This window comes from Tachyglossus aculeatus, chromosome X1 (genome assembly GCF_015852505.1).
Source record: "Tachyglossus aculeatus isolate mTacAcu1 chromosome X1, mTacAcu1.pri, whole genome shotgun sequence".
Classification (NCBI taxonomy): Eukaryota; Metazoa; Chordata; class Mammalia; order Monotremata; family Tachyglossidae; genus Tachyglossus; species Tachyglossus aculeatus.
Window position 1 is genome coordinate 134,262,986 of NC_052101.1, and position 19,803 is coordinate 134,282,788.

Here is a 19,803-nt window from a genome sequence, read left to right on the forward strand (position 1 = left end):
CAGTTATTTGCCTGAAAGGAAGAGTTCCCCACTTCAGGAGGTCTCATCTGAATATTTTCTATTTCTCTCAGAGATCCTATGCCAGAGGAGAAATGACTCCAATCTATTAAACGGTTCATTTTCAGTGGGGGAAACAGAAACAATCTTCATTAACTGTGTTGCCTTTCCTTTATTTGTTTTTTTCAAACAGCTGAGGTTGAAGTGGATGCACTGCTGAGGTGCATTAAGCAACACCTAGGCGACTTTTGTGATGTAATGAGTGGTTTGCTGTCATTTGTTTCGATTTGTCAAGGAAACAGTAAGACAATTCACTTAAATTTAATCTGGGGTTATATCTATTTTACATTGTGAGATCTCATGATGCAAAAATTTATAATTCTTTGTTTTCCAAGATATTGGCAGATCCTGTTCTTTTCTTGCCTCTGTAATAAAAAAAAAAGAGCATTCTGAAATTGAATAGGTGGGAATGAAAAGTCTTTTTTTCTTGTAGGAATTTGGGATAAGGTAGACTGTGAGCCCCATGAGGGACCTGGACTATGTTCAGTTTGATGATCTTGTGTCTGCCCTAGCACTTCCACAGGGTTTGGCACAATAAATGCTTCGTAAAGAGCACTAGGATTATTCCAAAGGAATGGAGTATCTGTTCCTCTATTACTTGGGGAAGGGTGTCAGTAGGGACAGCAGTTGCGGGAGAGCAAGCATCTAGGCATCCCTGAGGTGGGATCGGGCCCCCAAAGATTTTCACCTTACCCCCTGATCTACTCGTAATAATGATAATAATCAGTCATTCAATCAGTCATATTTATTGAGCTCTTACTGTGTGCGGGGCACTGTAGTAAGCGCTTGGAAGAGTACAATACAACAGAGTTGGTAGACACTTTCTCAGCCCACAAAGAGCTAACAGTCTGGAGGGAATTTACAGTCAAGAGGGAATGATAATAGTCGTATTTGTTAAGTGCTTACTATGAGAGGCAGGACTGGGTTCTAGGCCCAGCTGCGCCACTTGCCTGCTATTTGACTAATCAATCAATGACATTTATTCAGCAGTTACTGTGTGCAGAGCACTGTACTAGGTGCTCGGGAGAGTGTGGTACAAGAGAATTAACAGACACATCCCCTTCCCATAACGAGCTAACATTCTAAAGGTGGAATGACCTTGGGCAAGTCCCTTCTCTCTGCTTCAGTTTCCTGTTTCATTAAATGGTGATTCAGTACCCATTCTCCCTCCTGCTTAGACTTTGAGCCCCATGCGTGACAGGGACGGTTTCTGATGTGATTGTCTTGTAGCTAGCACAGTGTTTAGTACAGTGTTTGGCACCTAGTAAGTGCTTAACATATATTACAATTATCATTATTATCATTATGATAACAACAATAATAATGATAATGATGGTAATTAAAATATTGCTTTGTACCTAACACTTTACTCAGAGCTGGGATAGATATAAGACAATCAGATCAGACCCGATCCCTTTCCCACCTGGGGCTCTCAGGGTAAGGTGGATGGAGACATGGGTGACTCAGGTTTTGCTGCTCCACTCCCACCCCTCTTCCTTCTCCAGGCTTGGTGTGCAGTTCTCAATGTCCCTCCTCTACTCGGTCAGATGCCTTGTTGCTTCTGGGTGTTCCTCTGGGCGGCCGGTGAGGAGGAACTGTACTTTACCTGTGGTAGAGGAGAGCCAGTGGTAGTCAGATAAGGTCCAAAACTTTGGTGCCATCTGTAGGGGGATGAACCAGGAACCAGAGTGAGAGATACGCACTGGGAGGGATGCTGGAATTCCTGGGTTCTATAGAGGAGGTGAGGGAGAAAACAAAGGAAATCGAGAAAGAGAGACTATGAATGAGAGTAACTGAGTGACTAAGAGAGTTAGAGAATTTGAGGGATGTGGCAGCTGGAGTAAACTGAGACTTGCCTGGACTGCAGGTAGAGTGAGTAACTGTGCTATGCATTAAGCATTTACTGTGTCTCAGGCATTACACCAAGCCCTGGGAGTGGATTCCAGACAAACCGGTCGGGCACACGGCACAGGCACATTTCACAGATGAGGAACCTGAGGCATGGGGAGGTTAAGTGACTTTCCCAAAGTCCACAGCATGCGAGTGCAGATCCAGGAGTAGAACTCAGTTCCTATGACTTCCACGCCTCTGCTCTTTCCACCGGACCCTGCTGCTTCCCTGTTAGGGCTGGCAGGAGCAGGGGACATGGGATAATTCATGAGAAAAAAAGGAGGGAAAGTGAAGGTGTGGTATTTTCTAAGCTTTAGGGGGCTGCTGATGGAATGACAGACATTTTCATTGTTGGGTTTGATCTCTTCAACCTTGTTCCTGGGCATCTTCCCCTCCTTGGTGCTACTAGACCACCCTACCCCCATTCTCAGGAAAGTGATGGAAGGATCCCAAAACTGCTGAAAGAAAGTGTTTGATTGCCTGATTCTTCAGAATAATTCAGAAACCTTGTTTGATCTCTCCTTTTGTTTGCAATCCTGTAGGCAGTGCAAGTGTTTATTTTCACAGTATTGGTGGTTTGAAGCTGGTACGTGAGCTTTCAATGTTAGATGTGCCCAATGACTTGAAAGAAATCACCCTGTATACATTAGGAAGTCTGGCCAATTGTAGTGGTAAGATATAGATCATTTTATCTCATAGTGCACACTAATTCACCTGTCAAGCCATTTTAGTCTTCTCTATTTGCCACAGTTTGCTTCCAGCATTTTTTATTTCTGTGCTGTATTGATTCCCAAACAACCAAAATCATGTGAACTAACGAACTCGTCATAGTTCTCTGTGATTTACTGGCAGTCACTGAATATGCGTTGAAAGCACCGTTTTCATATTTCATTTACTTAAACTGAAATTGAAATTTGAAATGGTCAAATCGAATGGATCACTGAGCTTCAAAGACATTGTAGTTATTCGTCTGAATACACGTTCCACATAGTTGAAAATCCAGATGATTAGAAATGATTTTTACTCTAATATTGTTAACGTCGTGATTATGGCGATCACTAGAATTCATTGCTAACTCTTGCTACTATCCCCGTATGTGCAAAGTTATTGAAGGAATATAGAAAAACAGTCCCAATGTCATAATCATTAACATCAATGGGACTTATTGAGGGCTTTCTATGGGCAGAGCACTGTAGTAAGTGCTTGGGAGAGTGCAGTAAAACAGAGTTGATGGACACATTCCCTGCCCACCATGAGCTTACAGTCATGAGCTTATTGCTAAATTGTACTTTCCAAGTGCTTAATGCAGTGTTCTGCACACAGTAAATGCTCAATAAAAAAGATTGAATTGAATTTCCAGAGTAGTGTTTGGAGTTTCATATCTGAAAATGATTTTTCTTTTGTCTTCTCTTTTATGTGATTTGCTTAACACAGAAAATTGTTTCAGTGCCTACCAGTATGTAGGATTTTTTTGAGAGTTCATTCACTCATTAACTCAGTGATATTTATGGAGTGCTTACTGTGTGCAGAGCACTGTACTAAGCGCTTGGTATTAAACAGGTAATTTTCCCCATGTAGCTTCATTTTGAAGGCAGAAAGACCCCAGTTTGAAATGAGAATTGTGTGCCCTTGATGGAGAAGGAAATGCCCAGTTCTGTTGGAATGGGTTAGATGTGACTCATTAGCTCTGGATTATGGTCACATTGGCTTTATACTGTGCACAGTTCGATTGGAGCCACAGAAAATTGGCCCAATTTCTGCAATGCAAGCTTTTAATTTGTTAAATATATTTTTAAAATGCTTGTGCTTTGTAATAGCCATTCTTATGACTTGTGTTCTTGTTTCAGCCCCCTGTCATCAAAGTCTCTGTACTCCTGATTTTTTTGAGGAAGTGAAGATGTTCATAGTTGACGAGAAGTCCAGTTTGGATTTGCGGACAATCTCTGTCTCCCTTCTATTGAGCCTAGTTTCAAAGAACAGTAAGTGTGGATTTTCCAATGAGAATTATCTCCATGGAACATAAATATTTCATTTTCTGTGTGATATGGTCCATGTACCAGAGCAGTTCTTCTCAGCCCTTTTAATCCAGTTTCCACTGAAGCCATGTGAAGGCTGTGTATGCACATCTCCAGTTAATAAATTCTGGATTTAGGGGGGTCATAAAATATCCGGGTGCTTTTGGTTGTTCAGTATTTTAGAACTGTCCATGTTGAAAAGCAGTAAAGCACTGACCTTCCTGCCTCCAGTCTCTTCCCACTACAGGCCTTACTTCACGTGGCTGCCCGGATCTGTTTTTTTTTTAAAAAAAAAACAAACCAACAACAAAGAAACATTTGGTCCGAGTCTCCCCACTCCTGAAAAACCTGTAATGGTTGCTCATCCCTCTCTGCACTCTGCATCAAACAGAAACTCCTTACCATGGGCTTACCTTACCACCAGGAAACTGAGTGGCTTCTTTCCCCCTCCTACTTTATCTCCTACTACAATCCACCCCACACACTTCACTCCCCTATCTGTAATTTTAAAAGTAATAATCATGATGGTATCTGTTAAGCACATATTATGTGCCAAACACTGTTCTAAACACTGGAGTAGATACAGGGTGATCATGTTGCCCCACTTAGGGCTCACAGTCTTAATCCCCATTATACAGATGAGGTTACTGAGGTCCAGAGAAGTAAAATGACTTGCCCAAAGTCACACATCTGACAAGTAGCAGAGCCGGGATTAGAATCCACGATCTCTGACTCCCAAGCCCGTGCTCTTTCCACTAAGCCACAAGACACCCTCTGTTGAGTGTCAGCTCCTTGGGGAAGGGGGCATGCCTGCCTCTCCATTGTACTCTCCCAAGCACTTCATTCATTCAGTCAGTCGTATTTATTGAGTGCTTACTGTGTGCAGAGTACTGTACTAAGTGCTTCAGAAGTACAATTCAGCAACAGATAAAAACAATCGCTACCCATCAACGGGCTCACAGTCTAGAAGGGGGAGACAGGCAACAAAACAAGTAGACAGGTGACAAGTAGACTTAGTACAGTGCTCTGCTCACCGTAAGTGCTCAATAAGTAACATTGATAGATTGACGTCCTTCTGAGTGTAACGTTCAGATAACATATTGCCTAAGTATTTTCTGTGATGCGTGCAATTTGACAGTAACTCGAAATTCTAAGTAATCAATCAATCAGTCAATCAGTGGTATGTGCAGAGCATTGTACTAAGTGCTTGGGAGAGTACAGTACAATAGAATTTGCAGACACATTCCCTGCCCAATAATGAGTTTACAGTCTAGTGAGGGAGACAGGCATTAGTGTAAATAAATGATTTATTACAGATAATTTAAAGACTTGTACCTAAGTGTCATGAGGTTGGGAGGATGTGGAGGGGGAGGGTGTGGGAAAGCGGCCGGCAGTGAAACAGAGAAGGGGGCACAGTGAGTAAACTGGTACTAGAAAGGTGGAATAGTGGGCTGGGCTGGAGTAGGAAATCGTTGAGGTGAGGTAGGAGGGGGCAAGCTGATTGAGTGCTTTAAACCAACAGTAAAGAATTTCTGTTTAATGCCAAGGTGGATGGGCAGCCATTATAGGTTCTTGAAGAGTGGGAAGATTTTGTTGAAAAATGATCTGGGCGGCAAAATGAAGTATGATTTGGAGTGAGGAGAGACAGGAGGCAGGGAGGTCAGCGAGGAGGCAGATGCAGTAGTCAAGGCGGGATAGGACAAGGGCTTGGATCACTCATTCATCCATTCAATAGTATTTATTGAGCACTTACTGTGTGCAGAGCACTGTATTAAGCGCTTGAGAAGTTCAAGTCAGCAATAGATAGAGACAGTCCCTACCGAACAACGGACTCACAATCTAGAAGAGGAGACAGACAACAAAACAGAGCATGTAGACAGGTGTCAAAACCGTCAGAATCAATAGAATTATAGCTATATGCACATCATTAATACAATAAATAGAGTAGTAAATATGTACAAGTAAAATAGAGTGATAAATCTGTACAAATATGTACAAGTGCTGTGGGGAGGGGAAGGAGGTAGGGCGGGGGGATGGGGAGGAGGAGAGGAAAAAGGGGGCTCAGTCTGGGAAGGCCTCCTGGAGGGCTTTGAAGGGAGGAAGAGGGCTAGCTTGGCGGGTGTGTAGAGGGAGGGCATTCTGGGCCAGGGGAAGGAGGTGGGCCGGGGGTCGATGGCAGGATGGGCGAGAACGAGGCCCAGTGAGGAGGTTAGCGGCGGCAGAGGAGCAGATCAGCGTGGTAGCAGCTTGGGTGGGGAGGAAAGGGTGAATTTTGGAGATGTTGTTAAAGGTAGAACTGACAGGATTTGGTGCCAGATTAAATCGATGGGTAGAACAAGAAAGATGAGGGCAACGTCAAGGTTACAGCTTGTGAGATAGGGATAGGGATAGCATCTCCAGGGATGGGAAAAACAGCAGGTAGACAAGATTTGGGTGGGAAGATAAGGAGTTCAGTTTTGGACGTCTTTATTTTGAGGCGTCTGCGGGACATCCAGGTAGAGATGTCCTAAAGGGAGGAAGAAACACGAAATTGTAGGGAAGGATAGAGGTCGGGCCTGGAGATGTAGATTTGGGGATCATCTGCATAGAGATGGAAGTTGAAGCCATGGGACCGAATGAGTTCTCCAAGGGAGTGAGTGTAGATGGAGAATAAAAGGGGACCCATAATTGAACCTTCAGGGACCCTCTCTGTCAGAGGGTGGGAGGCAGAGGAGGAGCCAGCAAAAGAAACTGAGAAGGAGCAGTCAGAGAGATAGGAGAAGAACCAAGAGGACAGTGTCAGTGAAGTCAGGGTTGGATAAAGTGTCAAGTAGAAAGGGGTGGTCTGTAGTGCCTAAGGCAGTGGGGCAGTCTAGAAGAATTAGGATAGAGTAGAGGCCATCAAATTTGGCAAGAAGAAAGTCATTGGTTACCTTGGAGATGGGCTGCTTCTGTGGAGTGAAGGGGGCAGAAGCCAGATTGGAGGGGGTCGAGGAGAGAAAGGGTAGACAACGGGTATAAACAACTCTCTGAAGAAGTTTTTAGAGAAATGGTAGGAGTGAGATGGGGCGGTAATTGGAGGGAACCATGGGATCAAGAGAGGATTTTTTTTGTTTTTTTTTTAGGATAGGGGTTACATAAGCATGTTTGAAAGCAGTGGGGAAGAAGCCATTAGAAAGTGAACAGCTGAAGATGGTGGTCAAGGAGGGAAGAAGGGAGGGGAAGAGTGGTTTAAAAAGGTATGAAGGGATGGGCTAGATTTAGAGGAGGTGAGAGCTCTCATTTTATGTTACTGCAGAGAATAATGGAAGAGTCAAAGAAGGTGGAAGAGGAGCAGCAGCATTGGAGAGGAGCAGGGGGGATTTTAGGGAGATCATGCCTGATGGTTCCAATTTTGTTGATGAAGAATGTAGCCAGGTCATTAGGGGAAAGAGGTGGTGGGGATGGGGGATCAGGAGGTTAGAGGAGAGAGTTAAATGTTTGGAACAGCTGGTGAGGGCAGTGGGTGTGGGAGTTTCTTGGTTTATTGTGTTTTCCCCAGCGCTTGTTCCCGATTTGTACTTCCCAAGCACTTAGTACAGTGCTCTGCACACAGCCCTCAATAAATATGATTGAATGAATGAATGAATACACTGCTCTGCACACAGTAAGCACTCAATAAATGCAATTGACTGACAGACGGAGTGAATTAGGAAGGAGCAGTACTGTTGTCGGGCAGTGGAGAGGGCCTAATTGAAGCAGATAAGAATGAATGTCAGGTGGACAAGGTCAGAGAGATGTCTGGATTTCTGCCAACAGTGCTCCACAACTCAGGCACAGGAGCAGAGGAAGCGAACTGTGGAAGTGATTCAGGGTTGTGGGGTTAGAGGTATGAGATCGGTGGAGGTACAGGGGAAGCGAGGGAGTTGAGTTTGGTGGAGTGGGTGGCGGTGTGCCGATTCGTGTTTCCAGAGAAGTTAGTTGGGGAATGGAGACCAAATGGGGGTAGGGTGGCTGTAGAATATTGGAGGTGGTCAAAAGAAAAGGACAGATTTGTGTGGGATGGGGGGAATGGGAAAGAGGAGATCGTATAGATTGTATATTGCATGAGTGAGGAGTTTGTGGTCTGATAGAGGAATTTCAGTATTGGTGAGGGGAGAGATTGTACAGTTCTAGAGATTAGAAGATAATAATAATAGTGGCATTTATTAAGCACTTACTATGTGCAAAGCACTGTTCTAAGCGCTGGAGAGGTTACAAGGTGATCAGGTTGTCCCATGGGGTGCTCACAGTCTTAATCTCCATTTTACAGATGAGGAAACTGAGACCCAGAGAAGTTAAGTGACTTGCCCAAAGTCACACAGCTTACAAGTGGCAGAGCCGGGATTTAAACCCATGACCTCTGACTCTAAAGCCCATGCTCTTTCCACTGAGCCACACTGCTTCTCTAATCAAATATGTGGCCAAGTTGATAAGTGTGTGAGGTGAGATGGAGCAGCAGGTCATTGGAGTAGAGAAGTGAGAGGAGATGGACAGTGAAAGGATCGTCGGGGACATGCACATGGATATTGAAGTCCAAAAGGATCAATGTAGGGATGGAGAATGAGAGAAGGAATGTAAGAAAAGGATCCAAATGATTCAGAAAGTCGGAGGTGGGGCCGGGGGGTGGAGGCGGGGGCGGTAGATGACCGTGACTGGTAATCAGAATGGGTGGTAGAGGCTGATGATGTGGGCTTCAAAGGAAGGGAAAGAAATTGATGGGAGAGGTGGAATGGTGTGAAAGTGGCATTGGGGAGTGAGAAGGAAGTTGACTCATTGCCCTTCTGTACCCAGTGAGTCTGGGGGAGTCTGAGAAGTTGAGGGCCCCCTCTCTAGAGAGAACAGCAGAGAAGACAGTGTCATCTGGCAAGAGCCAGGTTTCAGTGATGGCGAAGAGGAACAGTGAGTGGGTCAGGAATAGGTCAAGGATTTACTCTGTCATTCATTCAATCGTATTTATTGAGCACTTACTGTGTGCAGAGCACTATACTAAGCACTTGGGAGACTACAATACAACAATAATAAATAAACACATTCCCTGCCCACAACGAGCTTTCAGTCTAGAAGTCTGAGGCTGTGTGGAGGGTGCAGGGGGTAGGACTGGTGTTAGAGGTAGCAAGGGGTTGAATGAGAGTGAGCTGGCGGGGGTCAGTGCTGTTGGAGGGAGATGAAGGGCGGTGCCCCACAGCACTTGTGTATATTTGTACTTATCTAAAATTGTATTTATTTATATTAATGCCTGTTTACTTGTTCAGTTTATTGATATTGATACTATTCTTGCCTGTTTGCTTGTTTTGATGTGTGTCTCCCTCCATCTAGACTGTAAACCGGTTGTGGGTAGGGATCACTGAATTGTTTTATTACTGAATTGTACTTTCCAAACGCTTAGTAAAGTGCTCTGCATCCATTAAGTGCTTAATGAATACGATTGAATGAATGAATGGAGTAGGGGGCCAGGGATGAGGCTGAGGAAGAGTTGGATGGAAGTGAATTGAGCAGGACCAGTGTGTGGGGTAAGCGACGAGGAGAGGTGGTAGGCTAAGGGGGCAGGGGTGGAGGAATTCATTCATTCATTTGGTTGTATTTATTGAGCACTTACTATGTGCAGGGCACTGTACTAAGCTCTTGGTAGAGTACAATATAACAATAAAAAACACATTCCCTGCCCATAACGAGCTTTCAGTCTAGAGTGGGGGAAATAGATATTAATAACTAAATAAATTACAGACATGTACCTTCATTCAATCATATTTATTGAGCAATTACTGTGTGCAGAGCACTGTACTAAGCACTTGGAAGGTACAATTCAGCAATAGAGACAATCCCTGCCCACATTGGGACCTAAGTGCTGTGGGGCTGGGAAGGGGGGAAGAACGAAAGGAGCAAGTCACTGTGACACAGAAGTGAGTGGGAGAAGCAGAAAGAGGGGCATAGTTAGGGACTTGAAGACCTGGATTCTAATCCCGGCTCTCCCACTTTGGGCAAGTGATTGAACATCTCTTACACTTCACGTAATCACATCCGCAAATAGGGGATTCAATACCTGTTCTCCTTGAACTTAAAACTGTGAGTCCCTTATGGGACCTGATTGTCTTGTATCTACCCAAGCACTTAATACAGTGCTTGACACATAGTAAGCACTTAATGAAATACTATCGTTATTACTATAATTACAATTATATGATGTATAATCAATTTTGGGTTATTTTTAGGTGTTGGACAAGTGCTTTTGAATGGAACAGGCTGTATTGATGTTCTGCGAAAGTTATTCAGGTAAACAACTAGGAAACTAATCTTTGGTCAAGATAGTAGGGAACAAAGGTTTGTAAACTGAAAACATTTTGAGCACTTTACTTGTTTCCTAATAGGGACACTCTCACAAAATCTGAAATTGATTCCTCGAATGAAAGCTTTAAGAAGAAATATCCCCTGTGGTATATAGTGTGCAATACTCTAAGTGCAGCTGTCAGCAAACCTAAAAATGGTAATTATTGTCAATTTTCTATGGTATTTGTGGCCATTGAAATGAGCATAAGAAAAGTTAGAGACTCTATGAATTGTTGAAAGCTGAATTTTTTCAGGAGAGTATCTGTGCAAAGTCAAACTTTTACCTTCTTCGGATTTGGTTTCTTTTCTTGTCAGTGGAAAATCAGATGATTTGCCGTGACATTTTGCCACGTGCACAGACCATGTTAGAAGCAAGTATGAAGCCTGAGATAATACATCCTCTTTGCCTACTTATTGGATTCATAGTGGAAGGAAACTGTAAGTATCTACCACTTCATAATTGAGATTCATTTAAGAGAACCATTGTCATGGAATAATCAGTATACTTGGTCCCTGCCAATGCTGGAATTTCTCTACGATAAACCTGACCCAGATGGCGGTAGCAGCTTATCAGTGCTTTATGAAGTATGTTAGAGTGACGGCCTGATGTAAATAAAGCCACTGTGCCAGTATTGCTTGGGGAGCTTGAAAACGAGATGTTTCCTCTTCTCCCATTCCCTTCCTTCAGCATAGCCCTTGCACTTGGATTTGCACCCTTGATTTACTCCTTTCTCAGGCACACAGTACTTATGTAAGTATGCAGTATTTATTTAGTTATATTAATGTCTGTCTCCCCCCGAAGACTGTAAGATCATTTTGGGCAGGGAATGTGTCTGCCACCTCTGTTATATTGTACTCTCTCAAGCGCTTAGTACAGTGCTCTGTGCACAGTAAGGGCTCAATCAATACGATTGACAAGTTTGATGCATTTCATTGAAAAGTCTGCTTAAATCATAAAATAGAGTGAGGTCAGAATATCGAACCTATTTAAGAAGTTTAATCAATCCATCACTCAGTTGTATTTATTGAGCTCTTACTGTGTGCAGAGCACTGGACTGAGCTCTTGGGGGAGTGCAGTGTAACACAGTTTGTAGACTCGTTCCCTGTCAACACTGAGTTTGCACTCAGAAAGGATGTCTGATTCCCAAGTTGCAGTCAGTGGAATTCTAAGGAAAAGATGGGAAAATTCAGGGCCACTGAGAAGCGTGGATCAAGTGATAGAACACACCATTTCCCATGTCCCTTGATATAAAGCATATTAATCAGTGGAATTTGTTGAGTACTTACTCTCCATCAATCGATGGTATTTATTGAGCACCTATTATGTGCAGAGCACTGTACTAAATGCGTGGGAGAGTATAGTACAACAGAATTAGTAGACATGTGCCCTGCCCATAACGACCTTATAGTCTAGATGTGGAGACACACAGTAATATAAACAAGTGAATTATGGATATGTACATAAGGGCTGGGGCTGAGGGAGGAATAAATCTTTAACACACGATTTTCTCATTTGCAATTCAATACAACATTCCTCGCTTTTCTACCTGTCCTTGGAAATATTTTGCATTAGAAGGGGTTTCTCAAATAACTGGATCCATCACTGAATGGTATTTTTGAACTCTTACTGTGCACAGAGCACTGTACTGAGCACGTAGGAAAGTTCAGTACAACAGAGTTGGCAGACATGATCCCTGCTCACAAGGAGGTTGCATTCTCCAAATATCTAGGAAACCTATTGATGGAACGAGCATTGGATTGGGGGAAATATAGTTTCGAGGCTCCACCCAAAATGTGAACCTGTGGAGGGGTGTCCATCTCTGGGGGCAGGATATCTGCTTGCCCCTGAGAAGGCCCCAGAGCAAGGAGGCGGAGGACTCCGGTTTGGAGTGATCTTTGTGCTCTGTTAAAAAAAAGCAGGTGTATTTCTCTGTTTGGGAAGCATCGTCTAGCAGCACAGTCCAGTAATCATCATAAGGCTAATTGGACAGCAATTGGTTAGGGAATAAAGGTTTATATGAAGTGGTGCCTCAGAATGTATATGGTTAGGGCCTGCTATATAGGGGCATACATCCCAGAAAGTAACCAAAGCATGGATTAGATTAAGTGAAATGAAAGGAACCAACTCCATCAAACAGTCAATCAGGGGTGTTTTTTGAGCGCTTGTGGTGTTCTAAATATTCATTCAATATGGTGCTAAGCACTTGGGAGAACACAGTACAACAGAATTGGTGGACTGTGTCCCTGCCCACAACAGGGAGTTTCCCATTCCGAGGTGGAGATAGACACTCAGAGAAATTATGGCCATGTCCATAAGTGCTGTGGGGCTGAGGGTGGGGTGAATATCAAATGCTTAGGGGTACAAATCCAAGTGCGTAGGTGGTGCAGATGGGAGGGGAGAAGGGGAAATGAATGCTTGGTTGGGGAAAGCCTCTTGGATGAGATGTGATCTGAGTAAGGCTTTGAAAGTGGGAAGAGAAAATTGGCAGCCTGCTGACTCCAATATCAGTGAATTGATTCCGGGAGATACTCTGTTCAATAGCCTGAACTGGATCATGCCATTGATTTGTACTAACAGGAAAGACACGTTTTTCTAGTGCACAAGAAGGAAACTTCTTCAGATGCACATGGAAAAGTATCATGTTAACACAGAAATTCTGTTCTAGAAATGTTGATGTAGTTGGATCCATTTTGTAGATGGATGCAGTAAGCCCTTTGCTTTATAAAAAGTACTGACTGTCCTGTAACTTTATTCTTAAAGCAGGAATTCAGAAATTCTTCACATCTATTGGTGGATTGGATGCTTTGGCCTATGTTTTTATTGAGTTGGTCAGAGAGTCACGTCAGAATATTTCTAGTGCTAAATTGGCAGTAGAGGTGACAAGTGCCATGGGTAACTGCATTCACCATAACCGTGAGTGATTCCAATGCATGCTTTTATAATATTCCAATGATTTCATTTTGTATGATTATTCTTCAGTTCAGTGCTTGATTGTATAGAGAGCTGATTTACACATAAGTGCTATGAATGGCTTTATGATGTTTTATTATTCACAATGCTGCTGTCCCTCTGATATTACAGATTCAGTACTCTCACCACCTCCCGCCACACCCGCTTCCACCATATTTTCCAGTGGGGATGCAAAATGCCCCTGGAAGACCTAGGAGCCCATTGGGAAAGAGACAAGCCCCCTGCCCAGTCGTGTCACCAGCCGATGCCTGCCCACCCTGCCTCACAAACACACACTCTGCCTGTCTCAGGAAGCGAGCTACCTATGAGTGGAGCTGTCACCTTGTGTCTCCTTTTCCTGTCGTTCCCTCTCCATTTGCTCAGAAGCCTTGGAAATTTTTTCCATCCAATCCCAACTCTGGGGGCAGTTACCCTGTTCACTGCCCTGGATTGGTGCTTCTGTGTCCTGTTCTTCTAAGCTAACCTTATTCCCTCCTTAACTCCTCCCATCTTTCCCATCCCTATCAAAAGCACTAACCATCCTTTCTAGTCTCCCACTCCCATCGCTCATAACACTGGAGTCATCTTAGCTCCCTCATTCTGGTTCTTTTCCCACACTGAAATCATCACCATGACCCACTGATTCTATCTTGGCGTCATATCACGGATAATCTCCTTCCTCTCCCTTCCTCCAGTTACTGCCCCAACCACACCGTGTTCCCGGTTTACTTTGACAACATTCCTGTTTGTCAGTCAGTAGCATTTGTTGAGTAGAGATGGACTATCTACCATGGGAAGCAACTAGCCACAACAAAAAGGGGCAAAAATATGAATTCACAGATAGTGGAGAAGAGACAGCATTATGGTTGTAAATAGCAGGGATATTGAAGGATGAATAGATAAGGGTAAATTACTACTAGTCGAGAATGTGCCTAAGTACTGAGGCAAATAAGCTTAAGGGCTAAATGCAGCTGTTGGATTTACACAACCGGGGAAGCTTGCTTAATCATAAAAGTCCTCATGAAGGAGGGGGGATTTCAGGAAAGACTTTGAAGATGGGGATGGGGAGAGCTCTGTTTGGGCGGGTTGGGACGGGGAAGAAGTTCAAACAGGGGCAACAGTATGAGCAAGGGCTCATAGACCAAAACGAGACACAGTAAGTGAACTTGGAAGGAATGAAGAATGCAAGCTGAGGTCTAGTGTGAAGAAAGTGTGGATGAGTAAGAGAGAGGGAGCTTACGGCGTGCCTTGAAATCGCTTCCTTCCAGGACAAGGGGGCCCGGTGGTGTCATCGAGCGTGATAGGACAGTTAGGTGTAGGAGCCCTGTGTAATAGCATTGTTTTACGCCATGTGAAAGTATCACATCGTCCTCAGCTCGATAGGAATCCGCGTGTCGTAATGATGGCATGGCTAAACCGTGGGTGAGTGGAGTAGCCCCTGAGACAAGCAGTCATACGGCAGCACCCATATGCCTAAGGAATCCATTCCTTGCCGATGATTGCTGTCATCGAATGGTCCCAGTTTTGGAAGAGTTTAGGTAATAACATGGGGGACAGTGGTCCGAATGATCATGGGGAGGCAGAAGAGGATCTGAAAGATCTCTATTTTGTTTTGTTTTTCATTTGATTTTGTTTTTCACCCTGATGATTAAAAATGTTTATTTCAATTATATTCTTGTTTAAAAATATTTTATATTACTAGCTCCTGGTAGTAGAATTCTGGCGCATTATCAAGTTGTGCCCCAAATTTTGACTTTGCTGGTTCTGAAGAGTTTAAGTTATCAAGAGAAAACGATTCTACTGATTACCCTTGGGCGTTGCATGCAGACATGTGGTAAGTAGGTTTATCATTTAGTGGGCTTGACTCTACAGTAAATCAAATACATTTTCCACTTTTTATTTATATACATTGTGTGTGTGTATATATAGACAGCTCCTTCTTGCCCGAAATGGACACCTCTGCCAATGAAGTTCACCTGTGGGGAGGATGGTAATCTTGTTTCGCTAGTGTAATCCTGATACAGATGTCACAATTCCTGTTTAGGAAGGAAATGACTATACTTCCTAGGATCAGGACCAGTGATCTTCTCACGATGTCAAGATTTAGAACTTTCTAGAGAAATAAAGACCATAAAAATAATTCTAAATTCAATGGTCAGAAAATGTATTTCATCATTTTCAGGGGAATCTGTTGTATGATTACTAGACCAGCTAGCCGTATGTCAATACTTGGAGGAAATGTGATTTTGATAAGGCTTGAAGGAGGGAGAGAGTAGTCGGTTGTGTACGAGGGGGAGGGAGTTCCTTTTGAAATTATGTTTACAAATGATTTGGTCAAAAGGAAACAGCCACAATATCAAGTTGTCATTTGGCAACTTCTGGAATGCCAGTTGAATTTTCCTAAAGTCTGATTAGATGCTGTTTGAGTCACCGATTGCCTATTGGTTCATAATTCTGTGGTGCTTGATCTGCCATCACACTGAAGACATTTAAAGAGTAACATTTACTTGTAGACAAGCAGTCCAACAATTCGGAAAGATCGAGGAGGCAAGATTCCAGCAATAAAACCAGTTCAGCAGTATTTTTCCTCACTTGCTAGGTGATGATACTAATTTTGATAATAATTTAGGTGTCTATGAAGCATTTACTTTGTACCAAGCACTGTAGTACACACTGTGGTAGATATAGGAGAATTGGGTCACAGTCTCTATTCAACATAGGGCTTGTAGTACAGAAGCAGCATGGCTTAGTGGAAAGAGCACAGACTTGGGAGTCAGAGGTCGTGGGTTTTAATCCCGGCTCCACTACTTGTCAGCTGTGTGACTTTGGGCAAGTAACTTAACTTCTCTGTGACTTGGTTACCTCATCTGGAAAATGAGAATTAAGACTGTGAGCCCCACGTGGGACAACCTGATTACCTTGTATCTACCCCAGTGCTTAGAACAGTGCTTGGCACATAGTAAGCACTTAACAAATACCATTGTTCTCCTAGACTGTGAGCCCACTGTTGGGTGGGGATTGTCTCTATTTGTTGCTGAATTGTACTTTCCAAGTGCTTAGTAAAGTGTTCTGCATTCAGTAAGCACTCAATAAATACAATTGAATGAATGAATGGGTATCAAATCCCCTGTTTACTGATGGGGGATCTGAGGCCCAGAGAAGTGAAGTGACTTGCCCCAGATGCCCCAGCAGGCAAGCGGCGGAGCTGGGATTAGAACCCAGGTCCTGGAACTCTCAGGCCTCCAATCTTTCTGGTAGGCCATGGGCCTTCTTTAGATGCAACTCTTTTATCAATCAGTATGTCAATCGATAACACCATTAAAATGACCCGAGTCATTCCCACTATGCACCCGTGGAAACTGAAGGGAGGCAGGTGGGTTTTGGCTTCTGTAGTTGAGCCCAAGACAGGACTTTGAATAATAATAATAATGGCATTTATTAAGCACTTACTATGTGCAAAGCACTGTTCTAAGTGCTGGGGAGGTTACAAAGTGATCAGGTTGTCCCACGGGGGGTTCACAGTCTTAATCCCCATTTTACAGATAAGGTAACCGAGGCCCAAAGAAGTTAATTGACTTGCCCAAAGTCACACAGCTGACAATTGGTGGAGCCGGGATTTGAACCCATGACCTCTGACTCCAAAGCCCGTGCTCTTTCCACTGAGCCACGCTGCTTCTCTGTCTGCACCTCAGGTCTGGGTCTGCAACAGCAGCTGGAAATATTTTTCATCCAATGAACTCTATTTTATCAGCAAATCATTCTACCATATGGAAACCTTTTCCCTGTATCATCATATGCGTGTTCTCCTGCCTAGATGAATACAGCATATTTGATCTAGATAATAATAAGAATTATGGTACTTGTTAAGTGATTACTATGTGCCAATCTCTGTTCTGAGTGCTGGGGTAGATTCAGGTTAGTCAGGTTCAGTCCCTGTCCCACATAGACCTCACAATTGTAATCCCCATTTTACAGCTGAGGTAACTGAGGCCCAAAGAAGCGAATTGACTTGGTCAAGGTCACCCAGTAGATATGTGGCAGAGCTGGGATTGGAACCCGTGACCTTCTGACCCCCAGACACATTAGTGAAAGGACTTTTATACATTTTCAGTTTCCAAATGAAAATCATCCTCTCCCCCTACTGAGCATTGACATTTGATTCATTCATTCAGTCAGTCGTATTTATTGAGTGCTTACTGTGTGCAGAGCACTGTACTAAGCGCTTGGGAAGTACAAGTTGGCAACATTTAGAGACGGTCCCTACCCAACAGAGGGTTCACAGTCTAGAAGGTGGGCTAGCTATCACCTCTCTAGCATCTGTATTTGGCATTACCAAATAGCATTCCAATCCTATCGATCGGTCAGTCACCAAGGTTTTATTGAGCACCTATTGAGTGTGCAGAGTGCTGGACTAGACACGTGGGAGAGTGCTGTAGAATCAGTAGCCACGATCCCAGCCTTGAAGGAGTTTGCAATCTAGGCAGACATTAAAATCAATTCCAGGGAGGGGAAGCAATAGACAATAAAGTTGTGTATGTCAGTGCTACAGAGGTAGGGGAGAGGAAGGGGAAGATCTTGGAATCGCAAGTGGAAACCGTCTGGGTCAGTCAGTAGCTTGAATGTGAGAGTTGAAAGGTAGCAGAAAGTTGAGAATGCCACCAGGCTCGCAGGCCCTCCATCGACTTCTCCCCCTCGTGCCTTACGTTACTGATCTCCTACTACAAACCAGCCTTCATGCTCTGTGCTTCTATCACCATCCTACTCAATGTACATCCATCTAGTCTATCTCGCCAACCCCTTGCCCACATTCTCCCTATGGCCTGGAACTCCCTCCCCCTTCATATATGACAGGCCACAAGTCCCTCCACCTTCAAAACCCTCCAAAAACCCCATCTCCTTCAAGAGATTCTCCCTGACTAAGCCCTCATTCCCCTTCCTCCACCTCCCTTCTTCATCACCTGTGCATTTGGAACCAATCCCGTCACCATCTAGTCAGCCTGAATAAACACTGGCCGATCTTAGCATCCCATATATCTAAAAATGTATCTCTAGGTATGAACAGAACAGGATTGATACATCAGCACCGAAGTAGACATTTCTCCAGTTATAGTTGGGGAAGTACTGAAAACACATCTCCAGGAGGCTTTCCCTGAGTGTTTACTCATCTCTCCTGGTTTGATCCCAACCACCACCACCTCAGCACTTTTGCAGCAACCAGGCATTTATCTACTCAAAACCACCCGATGCACTTTTGTACATCCCCTCCTACTTAAGCACTCACTCACATGTCCACTTTCCTTCTTCCTCTTGTTTTTATTCCCCGCTAGTTGTGTCTACTACCTCTGTTGTACTCTCCCAAGCATTTCCTAGTATGCTGTGCACATGGTAGGCTCCCATTAAATGTCGCTGCTGGTAATGATGGAAGATGCTAACGAAAGGGGAAATTTACAGCAAGAGACAGGAAGAGAAGCAAAATTCCCAAATTAGCCACAGAAAAGAAGATCAGCTTGAGAAGAATCTGGAAGAATTCACTACAAATTCATTTTCAAATCAGGAAAGAGAACATTCTGATAGTAGCTGGAATTGCAGATAATCATTTAAAAAGCTTTCAAGGCTTGGGAGGAAAGAGTATTTCCTGAATGGAGAATGCATTTAAGCCAACTGTTTCCATTTCCTTTCTGCCAACCCTCCTGCATCCCCCCGCCACAGCCCAGCCCCTGAAGATCCTCTATAGCATCTCTTTCTGAGTAGAATCAGTGATTAGAATTATTTTGGGAGGTTTCTTCTGAAAGGAAAACAGTAAAGCCTGGTGGAAAAAGCACAGGACTGGGAGTCAGGGGACTTGGGTTTTAATCCTGGCTCTGCCTCTTGCTTGCTGTGTGATCATGGTCCCATCACTTCACCCCACTGTGACTCATTTTTCTCATTTTTAAAATGGTGATTCAGTACCTGGTCTCCTTCCCCCTTATACTGTGAGCCCCATGTCAGGCAGGGACTCCATCTGACCTGATTATGTCATATCAATCCAAGTGCTTCATATAGCATTTGGCCCATAATAAGCACTTAACAAATAGTATTATTATTATTAGTAGTAGTATTAGTTATATTCTTGTTATTATTATCATTATTATCAAAACTTTTTTGAGCTGGATGCAGATGTCCTGCAAGAAAAGTTTTAGTGGTTGATGGAAATAGAGAAGACTCTAATTAACTTCATCATATTGTGCAGATGAAAATCTGGGACACCTGCTCCAAAACAATGGCCTCAAACTTATAGAAGATTCATTTTCTGTGTCTCATCATGGAATTGTAAGCGTCATTGTTCCTTTTATCCAGGTCAAACGTAAGATTTGGGGTAAGTTCACTGTTATTGTTGGAAAAATGATCCCACATAATTTCCGTTTCAAAAGGCTGTGGTTCTTTTTAATGGTTAATGCCTTGTGTGGTGTGCTTTAAGCTATGTATTCATAAGAGAAAGCAAATATTCTCGAAAGTTGGGTAAGGGAAATACCAGCTGATCCCTCTTGTAACCAGCCCCAGGTACCCTCTGGACTTGTCGACATAGAG

General features: G+C 43.6%; 1 protein-coding gene across 1 annotated transcript in view; it reads left to right on the forward strand.

The window, feature by feature from the left end:
• Positions 1 to 19,803, forward strand: part of LOC119919705 (telomere repeats-binding bouquet formation protein 1-like) — a 28,591-nt gene that overhangs the window by 3,160 nt on the left and 5,628 nt on the right. The window contains exons 3-11 of the mRNA XM_038740323.1: positions 191 to 298; positions 2,490 to 2,618; positions 3,795 to 3,926; positions 10,172 to 10,232; positions 10,328 to 10,443; positions 10,602 to 10,724; positions 13,048 to 13,200; positions 14,939 to 15,070; positions 19,466 to 19,591. Coding sequence (XP_038596251.1) covers positions 191 to 298; positions 2,490 to 2,618; positions 3,795 to 3,926; positions 10,172 to 10,232; positions 10,328 to 10,443; positions 10,602 to 10,724; positions 13,048 to 13,200; positions 14,939 to 15,070; positions 19,466 to 19,591 — 1,080 coding nt within the window. The remainder of the gene's footprint in view (positions 1 to 190; positions 299 to 2,489; positions 2,619 to 3,794; positions 3,927 to 10,171; positions 10,233 to 10,327; positions 10,444 to 10,601; positions 10,725 to 13,047; positions 13,201 to 14,938; positions 15,071 to 19,465; positions 19,592 to 19,803) is intronic.